We start from the raw sequence: 12,216 nt of genomic DNA on the forward strand, positions 1-12,216 counted from the left end.
AAGCATAGGTGTTATTCCAGTTCAGTGAAAAGTGATCACTTCCCATTTTTCACCAGTAGATGGTGGCAGAAATTAAAAACAAAAATTTTAAAGGGGACCCATCAGAGAAATTTAAGTGAAGTGTGTGTTCTTTAGAGATCAAGGTGGATGAGAGATTAGTCTAGAGCCAGGGAAGAGTGAGAGCTGCATATCATATTATAATAGGCAGCCCAGAAATTGGGGGCAGAGGGAGCAAATGTATAAAATTATTCTTGGAAAAATACTTTATAATAAAGAAAAATATTGACTTCTTGTTTTATTTTATTAAAAATGATTTGTTCTGCTTAGTTTTCAGGTGCTTAAAGTGTTGTGAACAAAGACTTGTTTGGATTCTATGTTTCTCAGCAAGACTAAACAAATGTTAACAATGGATAAGTGCAAACACATTGGGCAGTTGCAGCTTGCCCAAGACCATTCCATCCTCAACCCTCAGAAATGGCATTGTGTGGACTGCAATACAACCGAGTCAATTTGGGCCTGCCTTAGCTGTTGTCATGTTGCCTGTGGAAGATATATTGAAGAACATGCACTCAAGCACTTTCAAGAAAGCAGTCATCCTGTTGCATTGGAGGTGAATGAGATGTACGTTTTTTGTTACTTTTGTGATGATTATATTCTTAATGATAATGTAGCTGGAGACCTGAAGTTACTACGAAGTACATTAAATGCAATAAAAAATCAGAGTTACCATTGTACCACTCGTAGTGGAAGGATTTTACGGTCTATGGGTACAGGTGATTCTTATTTCTTACATGATGGTGCCCAATCTCTGCTTCAAATTGAAGATCAAATGTACACTGCTCTTTGGCACAGGAGGAGGATACTAATGGGTAAAATCTTTCGAATTTGGTTTGATCAGTCACCCATTGGAAGAAAAAAGCACGAAGAACAGTTTCAAGAAAAAATAGCAATAAGAGAAGTGAAAAAAAGACAGCAAGAATTAGAATATGAAGTTAAAGCAGAATTGGAAACTATCCCTCCAAGAAAAAGTTTACGTTTGCAAAGTCCAGCTCAGTCTGCCACAATAGAAATAGTTCCTATTCAAATATCTCTACAAACCCCAGCATCACCAGCAAAAGATAAAGTAGTATCTACCTCAGAAGATGTGAGATTGAAAAAAAACAGTGACTCCTCAGTTAAAGGAAGGCCAATAGTAGCGCCTGGTGTAACAGGATTGAGAAATTTGGGGAATACTTGCTATATGAATTCTGTTCTTCAAGTGTTGAGTCATTTACTTATTTTTCGACAATGTTTTTTGAAACTTGATTTGAATCGATGGCTGGCTGTGACAGCTAGTGATCAGACAAGATCATCTTATAAGCATCCACCAATTACAGATACAGTATATCAAATGAGTGAAAGCCAAGAAAAAGATACAGGCTCTGTTCACTCCACATACTCAAGTTTATCATCAGGACTAAGTGGTGGAGCATTAAAGAGAAGGAAGATGGAACTTATTCAGCTAAGGGAGCCACGTTCACAGTACATTTCTCTCTGCCATGAATTGCACACCTTGTTCCAAGTCATGTGGTCTGGAAAGTGGGCCTTGGTGTCACCATTCGCTATGCTACACTCAGTGTGGAGACTAATTCCTGCTTTTCGTGGTTATGCCCAACAGGATGCTCAGGAATTCCTTTGTGAACTTTTGGATAAAATACAACATGAACTAGAAACAACTGGTACTAGGTTACCAGCTCTTATCCCCACTTCTCAAAGGAAACTTATTAAACATGTTCTGAATGTTGTGAATAACATCTTCCATGGACAACTTCTTAGTCAGGTATGGATTTTTTTAAATCTTATTTTCATCTTGGGAAATTGATGAAGTGAAGCCTAAAAAATGCATATTCTCTATATATCTAGTATGTTAGAGCTAGTACAGTTTTCAGGGAAAAATAGGTCACTTTCATAAATGTGTATAAAGAAGTCAGCTCACTCATTTACAGTTTCTTCATGCATCACTGGAAGTAGTTTATATCCATGGCACCAAAACTTTTTTGTGGGGAAGGAACCAGGAAACAGAGTTCTTAGGCTAATAATATTGCATTCATTCTCTTAGGGACTGAGAAGAGGGTTTAATTCCACAGCAAACAGATTTGAAGATGCTGCTGTACTGGGAATGTGTTTGGTGCACACTTGAGTCATTTTAGGGACCAAAGAGTAGTCCTGCGTGACTTCCTATAAAACCAAAGTGGGCCAAGGTCTCAAAGGTTTAACAAGTAGGTAGGAAAATTTTGAGATAAATAAAAGTGATTCCATCTAGAATAATCCTTAATTACAGATGCAAGTTTCTGTTGTTGAGAAAAGGAATCATAAAACCAGAATCTTCCATCTGATCGATAGTTCTCTATAATGAGTGGACTTGTTGGTAGACTATTACTAGACGTAAGGCTCTCTTCTTTTCCATAGCGAAGAGCTTTAAAAAATACATATTTTTAACTGAGGCAATTAGGCTGTTAGGTCATTTCCTTCCTCTGCACATCCACCTGTGTTTCTCAGTTCAGCCTTCATAGTAGTGATACCACTTTTTGTTTTTATAGCATACTTCTCTGGAATAGAGTTTAAATATTTCAAATACAATTGTTCTTAGGGAACATCTGTGAAGTTTGTTTCACGTAATGTTTCAGAAATGTAAAGATTCTACATTGCCCAATTAGCAAATAAGAGCTGTGCTTCTGATATTGCATGCAACTTTTTCTACCATCTTTCTCTGTCATTTCTAACTTTTTATGTAAAAGTTTAAAATATACCATTATAAATATAAGTAATACATAGCTATAGAAAACCTATATGATACAATAAATTTATGCAGAAAAAAAGAAAACTCATCCCCTAATCCCATAAACCCACAAACCACACATAAAACAACTAATATTTTGGTATATTCTAGTTTTTTTTTTACATCTGCACATTTACATGTATTTCCTCTAATTGAGTGGTCATTTTGAATTTACATGCTTTTTCATTTACTAGTGTAAGGATTTTTCATAATCATTAAAATATTTGATCATTCTTTTCTCATTTCAAGGTCCATCATACGTATATACCATAATCGTTTATTTAACCATTCCTCTGTTGTTGACTTGTAAACTATTTCCTATTTTCTATTGTTATAATGTCACAATCAGGTAATACATTTTTTCTGGTGACTTCCTTAAGACAGAGTCCAAGAAGTAGAATTACTTTATCAAAGGGTAAGACTTTTGATACTTTATACAAGTTTCTTTCCAGGAAGTTACTATTTTATATTTTGAATAGTGTAAGAGTGCCTATGTGTGTTTTTTCTTTTATGGATTAATTTTGAAATTCATAAAAATTGTTATGACAGCTTTTTGCTCTCTTCCCTTTAAACTTATAATACACTCTTAGGAAACTGGTCATTTCAGGAAATCTAGATGGTCAGTCGTTGGAATGGCTTTTTATTTCTTTAATTCAAGAAACTGTTCTCATAAGGTTAAACCCTGACATTAGTGAGTCCCCAGACTAAATTTCAGGAGTGTTCTTTTTTTGTGTCAATATGTTAAATCCAAAATCTACATCAGAACTGGCTTTATTTTTTTTGCCTACTGAGGGAATATAGCTTATATGAAAGAGCTTAGGAATATTTTACGTCAGATGTGGCTTATCTGATCTATAAAGTCTGTCTTCAGTTATGTGCAGGGTTTGTTGGCATTAACGCTGCTGAATGCATCACTGGAGTTATTACTGTATACCTTCCCAGTTACTGTATTTCCTGTGTAAGTTGTTAGAACTGCCTCATATTCTTTGTAGTCCCTGTGTTTTGATGAGGGTCTTAATGGCATGATGTTCACTTTAAGTGGGAGTATGACATCATTACTTATATGTATTGCCTTTTGAAATTATCAGTTGGTAGGGCTTCAAAACCCATGTATACTAATATACTGTATATAAAAATATACTAACAGTACTTTATTTGTATCATAGTAAAGAGGCTATAGAGATTTGAGGAGGAAAAAAATCAATTGGCAAAAGATGAAGAAGGAAAAGAGGAAAGAACCACAAGTCTAATACTCCAAACAAAGTGTATATAAATCTATATTAATATGTACACACACACATAATGTGTATCTAATTAAACGAGTCTACAGTTGTTTTTTACCTAAATTCAGATTTGACTAATGTCCTTAGAGCTTTTTGAATGCCTGGTAGTTAAACACCAGCAGTGCATAATGGATGTAATGATAGTCTTTGGAAGGAAAAATTATAATCAAAAAATTCCTGGAAAATAATATAAAACAGATTATTCAAAATTCTGATGGTACATTTTCTGAAGAAAAGCTTACTTACTGGCAGTTACCTCTAGTAAAAGGAGTAAATATTTTGACAGAGAATTGTAATCTGAGCAACTGTTTTTATTTGTAGGTTACATGTCTTGCATGTGACAACAAATCAAATACCATAGAAGCTTTCTGGGACTTGTCCCTGGAATTTCCAGAAAGATACCAGTGCAATGGAAAAGATGCTGTTTCCCAGCCATGTCTGGTTACTGAAATGTTGGCCAATTTCACAGAAACTGAAGTTTTGGAAGGAAAAATCTACGTATGTGACCAGTGTAACTGTAAGTAGAGATTGTATATTCTCTTTGCCTTTCTAAGATTAGCAAAGAGAAACACAAATGAGAGGAAGTTGGATGAAATTCCTTAGGTAGCTGTTATGGAAATAAACTTTGTTAGTTCATCAGAAGAAACTGGGCTAGATATTTCTACTTTATAACTGGCATTTGTGAACTATGTATTTGTTTTGCCTTAGAATGGCATTAGAATTTTTCAATCCTATAGTCAATTATGGAGAAAAAGAATTGATAAAATAGGAAATTTAAATTTAATATGTGAGGCAGAATAAAGTAGCAAAGGGGAATAGTAAAAGGAAAATGTGTTATTTAGTACTGAATAAAATACTTGCTTTCTGAGTCTTTTTGCTACACAGCAAAACACTGATATATAGGTAATGTGTGTGTGTGTGTGTGTGTGTGTGTGTGTGTGTGTGTGTATGTGTGTAACATATAGCTGGACTGCTGCTATGGAGACTGGCTGCATAAAAACAAAGATTATTCAAAAATTGTGTCCTAGCTATCTGTTCTAGATTAGTCATCGTCCTAGTTGGTATGGATAGAGGTAAGACACTTGCAAGGTGATCACATACCTGAAGAAAACAGACTGTTGAGATTTACTATGATAAGCTCTCTAATAGGAGTGAGCACATGAACCCAACACTGGAGGATGAAACAGCCATTGCAATTAAAGTGATGCATCATCCTCCAGGGAAATGGTATATAAAACCACATTAGGTCTACTGTGTATTTGTCTGGTGTCTTTATCTCTATTAATGTATACATAGCATTTTAGTGTTTATACTACATATTTCCAGGTATTCTCCCTAACTTCCATGTCTGAAAAAATGATTTTAGGGCTGTATATACTTAACTTCTAAGGTAATATAAAAGAAATTATGGATGTTCCATCATTGACAATATGTCACGTCAATTGACAGTTTTCTAGAACTTATTCTAACATTGTTTTCTGAGTGCTGCCTAATAACTCTGTTTTAAGGAGCTTAAGATTTATGAGGTTAGAAAAAAGTAAGCCTTTATAAAATTTGGTGAGGTTTTTTTGGGGGGGCCATAAAGGTGAATGGTCCTAATGCTTTCATAACCAAATCTGGGAGTAGAAATATATTATGAATGAAAGCAGAATATGGTTTTATAACATTTTTGTGTGTGTCTACTGGGCCTACCAAATAAAAGCCTAAAAGAGTAACTTTAATTTCATACATAAAAGCCAATGTCTATAAATCAAGGAGTTGACACCCCTTATTTAGCTATACTTAGACAGTGTGTTCTGGGACACAATCCCAGACATTCAGCGGTAGCCAGATATTGGATCTCAAGGGCATAGACCCAGCAGTAAGGCTTCTAGTCGAAAGTGGAGATTATCTTAGAGAACAGCCTTTTGTGGACTGATTTTACCTCCTATATGAGAAGCAGGCACTGCGCTGGCTGGAGTTGGATCTGGTGTACAAGTTGAAGGACAGCTCCTGAACATCAATAGCAAACTTTGGTAGTCAGTGGTCCAGCCAGAAACTGCAGGACACAATCCATAAGTGGACCTGTAGAGAAACAGAGGGGACAACAAAAAGAATCCTAAGTTCCAGTTGTTTTAAGATCTGGTGCTAAATTAGCACTAGCAAGACACTGAGGGAGGCTTCTGACATAGGGCTAGTAGAGGCCTGTTTTCTTAGGCCTTGGCCAGGACTGGAGTGGATTGCAAGGAAGAAGGAGGGGAGAGGTATTCTGGACAGTAAGGACCCATGCCTCCTGGGATCTTGATTAGCCTAATAAATGAGCTGACCATGAAACTTCTTAAAATTAAGAGTTTAGGAAGAGTGTACTGAAGTATGTTTAGGGGGAGTTTTAACTTTTCCTATAAATTGCTTAGCCAAGTCCATTTTAAAAATATTATAGCACTATATTATTCTTATTGGTCTTATGTGGAGGATTATATTAAATATGTACTTACTTGCTTACATGTCTGTCTACCATGATTAGCTCATAAGTTAGTTTTTTTTAATGTTGTATAATTACATGTTTCTTGAAAGTAAAGCCATATCTTTATCTCTAGCGCAGTCCAATGCCTGTTAACAAGTAGATATTTGATAATACATGTCTGAATTATATTAAAATTTTACTCAGCTTTTCCTTATCCTTTATCCTTAAATTTGACTCTCATTCTGTCTTTGATATCACAGCAAAGCGTAGAAGGTTTTCCTCAAAACCAGTTGTACTCACGAAAGCCCAAAAACAGCTTATGATATGCCACCTACCTCAGGTACTCAGACTACATCTCAAACGATTCAGGTTAGTAGTAGTAGTGTTATCAGTTGCCTACCAACTATATAGACACTTCTGACTTAACCTCTTGTGCTTATAGTGCTTCAAAACCTAACGTGTGATGAATTAAAATTTAATATTATGTACTTGGCTAGTATATGACTTACATCTACTTCTGCTTTTTTATTTTAAGAAAAAATTCTCTTATTGTCTCTAACCTTGACCAGTAGACACTATATTCAGCAACTAACCTTCTGATTAGCTTCCCTTGTAGAAGGCATCTGATCAGGAGACCCCTCACATCCTGCTCTGCTAGGTAATATTCTCCTTTTAAGTTTCAGCTTATAGAAGTAAATATTCACCATATTTTGGGTATAACATTTAAAAAATATAATCCATAACTTAGAGTATTTGGCCCAATTGCTTCATCCTTGGAAAATATTTGAACAAAAGTACAGCAGTTCAATTCCAAGCAGTTAAAAAACAAAAACAAAAAAACTCCAGTCTTGAGAAAAACATTTAGTCAGGTGAATTAGTTGGCAAATCTGATGGTTAATTAAATTGTATGGTTTCATACCTTGCAATAGCCATGTTAACCTGAGAGCTTATTGTTCTTTTATGAAATGAGAAGTTACTTTATGTGCAATGATTTGAAAACTACTGAGACCATGTTTCTTATACATATTGGTTGTTGCCAGTTTAATTTTTTAAAATAATTAAATGAATACATGTTTTGAAAAAATTCAAATATTACAGAAGTTAAAGTAGAAACCCAAATGAAAGTACCCCTTTCCTCTCAGTCCCACTTTCCAGAAAGAATCACTTTTAACTTTAGTCAGATAGTTATTGAATATAAAAGGTACAGTCAGCAGATATCATGAGTACTTTTTCATGCAATATATTATTCTATATTCATTGAGGAATGTAAAGTGGCATCCTCTTATCAAGAAGATTATAGTCAGTCATGCACAAAGTAATATAGAAGTAGAAATACGAAGGATCACAAACTATATACAAATTGACTTATCAGAGATTTGGAGGTTGGAATTAGCTGATGTCTAAAATTCCCAAAGCCTTTCTAATGGCATGGGGGCTTTATATCATTCAAGTCTCAGTTCACATCTCATCTCTTAGAGATTTACTTCTCTGACCCTTACTGCCATATTTATTTCTGATATTTACTTCTCTGACCATTCTATCTAAAGGCTCGACCCTCAGTATCACATTACCCTATTTTTGCTTAGTGGCAAAAAACACTGTCTGATTTAGTAGTTTTCATATTTATTTATCTCCCTCTGCCAGTGGAACAGAAGCTCAGTAATAAGAGAGATCTTGTCTTTTTCATTCCTGTATCCCAAGAGCCAAGCTCAATACATAGTAGAGGCTCCAAAATATTAAGTGAATGAATGGGGTGGATACAGAAGGAGGAGCACTTTAGCCTAAGGGAACAACATGAACAAAGGTATGGAAAAACGAACAGGGAAGGGTTTATAGTATATAACAAAAGGGTTACTGAAAAGGCAGGTATATAAAATCAAGTGAAAATGGGAAGATTAGGCAGGAAATTAATACTGTATTCCAGAGCCAGGTAACAAAGGCCAGAGAGCATGGAGAGACAGAGAACATATATGAAATTCTATAAAGGTAGAATTAAAAGGACTTACATTTTTGTTACTTAAATTGATACTTAATTGGTTACTATAAACTGTTCAAGAACCTCCTGTTTTCGTAATTGCTACTTTAATCTGGCATTTGAGCCCTCTTTAATTTAAACCTATTTGACTCTATTCCCTTCCATCTTCTGCCCAAAATACGTGTTCTAATAAAAACAGTCCCACAGCATTTATTGTACAAAATACTTTGACCCTTACTGCCATATTTATTTTTGTTTCAAGACTTTATGTTTAGCACTACATTTATCTTTCCCCTTTCTCCTCATATTCAGAAGTACTGTTGTGAAAGTGTATAAAATTATAGAGTATGTAAGAAATAAAAAGAGACAATTGGGGAGGAACACACAGGAGCATTTCTAATACTTTAGGTTCTCCATGTGTGTGCCTCCCAGTTCTATTAAAACCTCATGTTTTAATACTATCATGTTTTCATTTGTGTCTATTGTCTCTGCACCACACCACCCGAAGCTGGATTATGATCTCTTGGAATTACCATGTTACATTATTTTCCCCCCATAACACCAGTTCATACTTTGTGTAGGATTCGAGCACTGTTTACCATGCTTAGATCAGCACTGCAAAGCATGAACAATAGATTGAGAAGATGACGGTATAGATGCATTTATTTGAGTTCTGTCAATAACTGGTGTTTGCTGATTTACATACAGGAAAGGGTCACAGTTTCTATTTTTTCTAAGCCAGAATAACTCTGAAGAATTAGAGGTGTCCTGTTTTTCTCCACACCTGGCCAAGAATCCAGATCGTCTCTCAACAAATTGTCCTCTAGTATACCCTCATGTTGTGACAAGACTGTAAAAAAATTTAAAACCCTTTGGTGCCTAGAATCTGTTAGAAAGTGGGAAAAGCCATTTGGCAATACTTTTCAAAAAGTTCATTTTCTTCCTATATTCTCCTCCAACTACAGAAAATATTTATTTTAAAATATGATTAAACTTGTTGGGTAAATAAACCTGAATTTCTGCACTTAAAAGCCAACTTCAGCATTGAAATGGCTTTATGTTTACATTACTTTTATATATGATACTCTGTAGTCTGTACTCTCTAAGGCCTTCTTTGAAATGGTTCGATTTACCTTATTTTATATATGATACTTTGTTGTCTCTACTCTCTGAGACCTTCTAATCTAGTACATGGGTATTTTTCCTTGATTTTGTTGATAATTTAACTCTGGTTTGTTAACAGGTGGTCAGGATGTAATAACCGGGAGAAGATTGGTGTTCATGTTGGCTTTGAAGAAATCTTAAACATGGAACCCTATTGCTGCAGGGAGTCCCTGCAGTCCCTCAGACCAGAATGTTTTATCTATGACTTATCTGCTGTAGTAATGCACCATGGGAAAGGATTTGGCTCAGGACACTACACTGCCTACTGCTATAATTCTGAAGGAGGTATAGATGGGAAAAAGTATTTTGTCTTGAGTTAGACTTGGAAGCTGGAGTTCAGGCTTTTAACATTCTAAATTGGACACTAAGTCATCTTAAGCAAAGCCACTTAACTCTGTTTTCTTTCAAGAGAAATGCTTCTGCAGTATTGTTCATAAAATATTAAGGATTTGTGCAGAAAATGGATATTCCATTTTCTGTGGGCTTGCATTTTGACTTTCAAGGGCTGTAAGGGATAGGATAATCATGATGGTCTCATTAATTAAAAGCCATAAAATGCTGTTTTTTCTTAAAGACACATTTCCATGAATAGGTCCTCTGTTTACTAGTCTAATTTAGTTAATTTTGTCAAATAACAGCATCTAACAAATTGGAGGATCACATATTTGGAACAAACTTTTGAGTTCAGGTTTTAACACAGAAAATTCACTTTCACTTACTGCCTCCATGGGCCCTTCTAGGACTAGCTTCATAGGTAGCAAAAATGATTGGATGTAGGTTTCATTTATTTTGCCTTTCCCTACATACTGTTGTACAAAGAATGAGCCTCCCCACTTGCAGTATACCCCCACCAAAAATACAAACAGAAAAGAGGTGTGGACAAAGAACCCAGGTAACCCATGAAGGCAATTAATTTAACCCTAAACTACCAAGAGTTAGTTCTACACTATTTGCTTTATAGTATGATTGGCAGCAAAGGCATTAGCTGGTAGATTGTACTGGGAATTAAAGATAGCATCAAGTGAACTAATCAGATTCTATAACTTTAAATTACTTCTAGGATAAAGGTATGAATTCAGAGTAACATAACACCCAAGCTGTATTTCTCATTAACAGAAATGAATTGGCTAGATGATTATTTGCCCTTGAAAAAAAAAGTGTAACTCTCACTGAAATGAATGCCTTTAAATCCAAGTTATATTTGAAATATCTATAAAGTTCCTTTATAAACATTAAGGTATATTTCTGTGCTTCACTCTAGGGTTCTGGGTACACTGCAATGATTCCAAGCTAAGTATGTGCACTATGGAGGAAGTATGCAAGGCCCAAGCTTATATCTTGTTTTATACCCAGCGAATTACTGAGAATGGACATTCTAAACTCTTGCCTGCAGAACTCCTGTCTGGTAGCCAACAACCCAGTGAAGAAGCTGATACCTCTCCTAATGAAATCCTTAGCTGATCCAAAGACAGTGGGGCTTTTCTTGTGATTTTATATATACTTTTTTAAAGTGCTGACTTACAATTTTGAGCTTCATTTTTTTTTTTTTACTTATGAATCAGTGCACACTGTTTATACATTTTTGTATCTGTAATAATAGAGACAGTCAGCATAAATACATGTATATCAGTATAGGAAGTAACTATACTTTTTTCAACTCCGTGGGAGTTTTAAACCTTTAGAGTATACCTCAGACTTGTCTTGCCTCTTTCATATATATATATATATTTTTTTATTTTGGTATCAATAATCTACAATTACATAAGAAACATTATGTTTACTAGACTCCTCCAATCACCAAGTCCCCCCCACATACCCCATTACAGTCACTGTCCATCAGCCTAGTAAGATGCTATAGAATCACTACTTGTCTTCTCTGTGTTGTACAGCCCTCCCAGTGCCCCCCCGATTATACATGCTAATCATAAGGCCCCCTTTCTTTTTTCCCCACCCCTTATCCCATCCCAACCATCCTCCCCAGTCCCTTTCCCTTTGGTAACTGTTAGTCCATTCTTGGGTTCTGTGAGTCTGCTGCTGTCTTGCTCCTTCAGTTTTTTTCTTTGTTCTTATACTCCACATATGAGTGAGATCATTTGGTACTTGTCTTTCTCCACCTGGCTTATTACACTGAGGATAATACCCTCTAGCTCCATCCATGTTATTGCAAATGGTAGGATTTGTTTTCTTCTTATGGCAGAATAATATTCCACTGTGTATATGTACCACATCTTCTTTATCCATTCATCTACTGATGGACACTTAGGTTGCTTCCATTTCTTGGCTATTGTACATAGTGCTGCGACAAACACAGGGGTGCATATGTCTTTTTCAAACTGGGCTGCTGCATTCTTAGGGTAAATTCCTAGAAGTGGGATTCCTGGGTCAAATTGTATTTCTATTTTGAGCTTTTTTGAGGAATCTCCATACTGCTTTCCACAATGGTTGAACTAATTTACATTCCCACCAGCAGTGTAGAAGGGTTCCCCTTTCTCCATAACCTCACCAACAGTTGTTGTTGTTTGTCTTTTGGATG

The 12,216-nt window shown here is 35.5% G+C and overlaps 1 protein-coding gene across 1 annotated transcript; it reads left to right on the forward strand.

The window, feature by feature from the left end:
- The first annotated feature begins 333 nt into the window (after nucleotides 1-333).
- Nucleotides 334-11,378, forward strand: USP44 (ubiquitin specific peptidase 44). The gene is made up of 5 exons (XM_036891321.2): nucleotides 334-1,819; nucleotides 4,423-4,618; nucleotides 6,805-6,913; nucleotides 9,763-9,968; nucleotides 10,945-11,378. Exons 1-5 carry the CDS (start codon nucleotides 374-376, stop codon nucleotides 11,142-11,144), a joined length of 2,157 nt encoding a protein of 718 aa, XP_036747216.2. The 5' UTR covers nucleotides 334-373; the 3' UTR covers nucleotides 11,145-11,378.
- The last annotated feature ends 838 nt before the right edge of the window (nucleotides 11,379-12,216 follow it).

The sequence above is a fragment of the Manis pentadactyla genome, chromosome 10 (assembly GCF_030020395.1).
Source record: "Manis pentadactyla isolate mManPen7 chromosome 10, mManPen7.hap1, whole genome shotgun sequence".
Lineage (NCBI taxonomy): Eukaryota > Metazoa > Chordata > Mammalia > Pholidota > Manidae > Manis > Manis pentadactyla.

Bases quoted from the DNA above. Each gene is read 5' to 3' on its own strand.
- USP44 (XM_036891321.2), top strand. From the start codon at position 374: ATGTTTCTCAGCAAGACTAAACAAATGTTAACAATGGATAAGTGCAAA. The intron at 1,820-4,422 runs GTATGGATTTTT...TTTTATTTGTAG, and splicing joins ATGGACAACTTCTTAGTCAG to GTTACATGTCTTGCATGTGA. The intron at 6,914-9,762 runs GTTAGTAGTAGT...GTTTGTTAACAG, and splicing joins CTACATCTCAAACGATTCAG to GTGGTCAGGATGTAATAACC.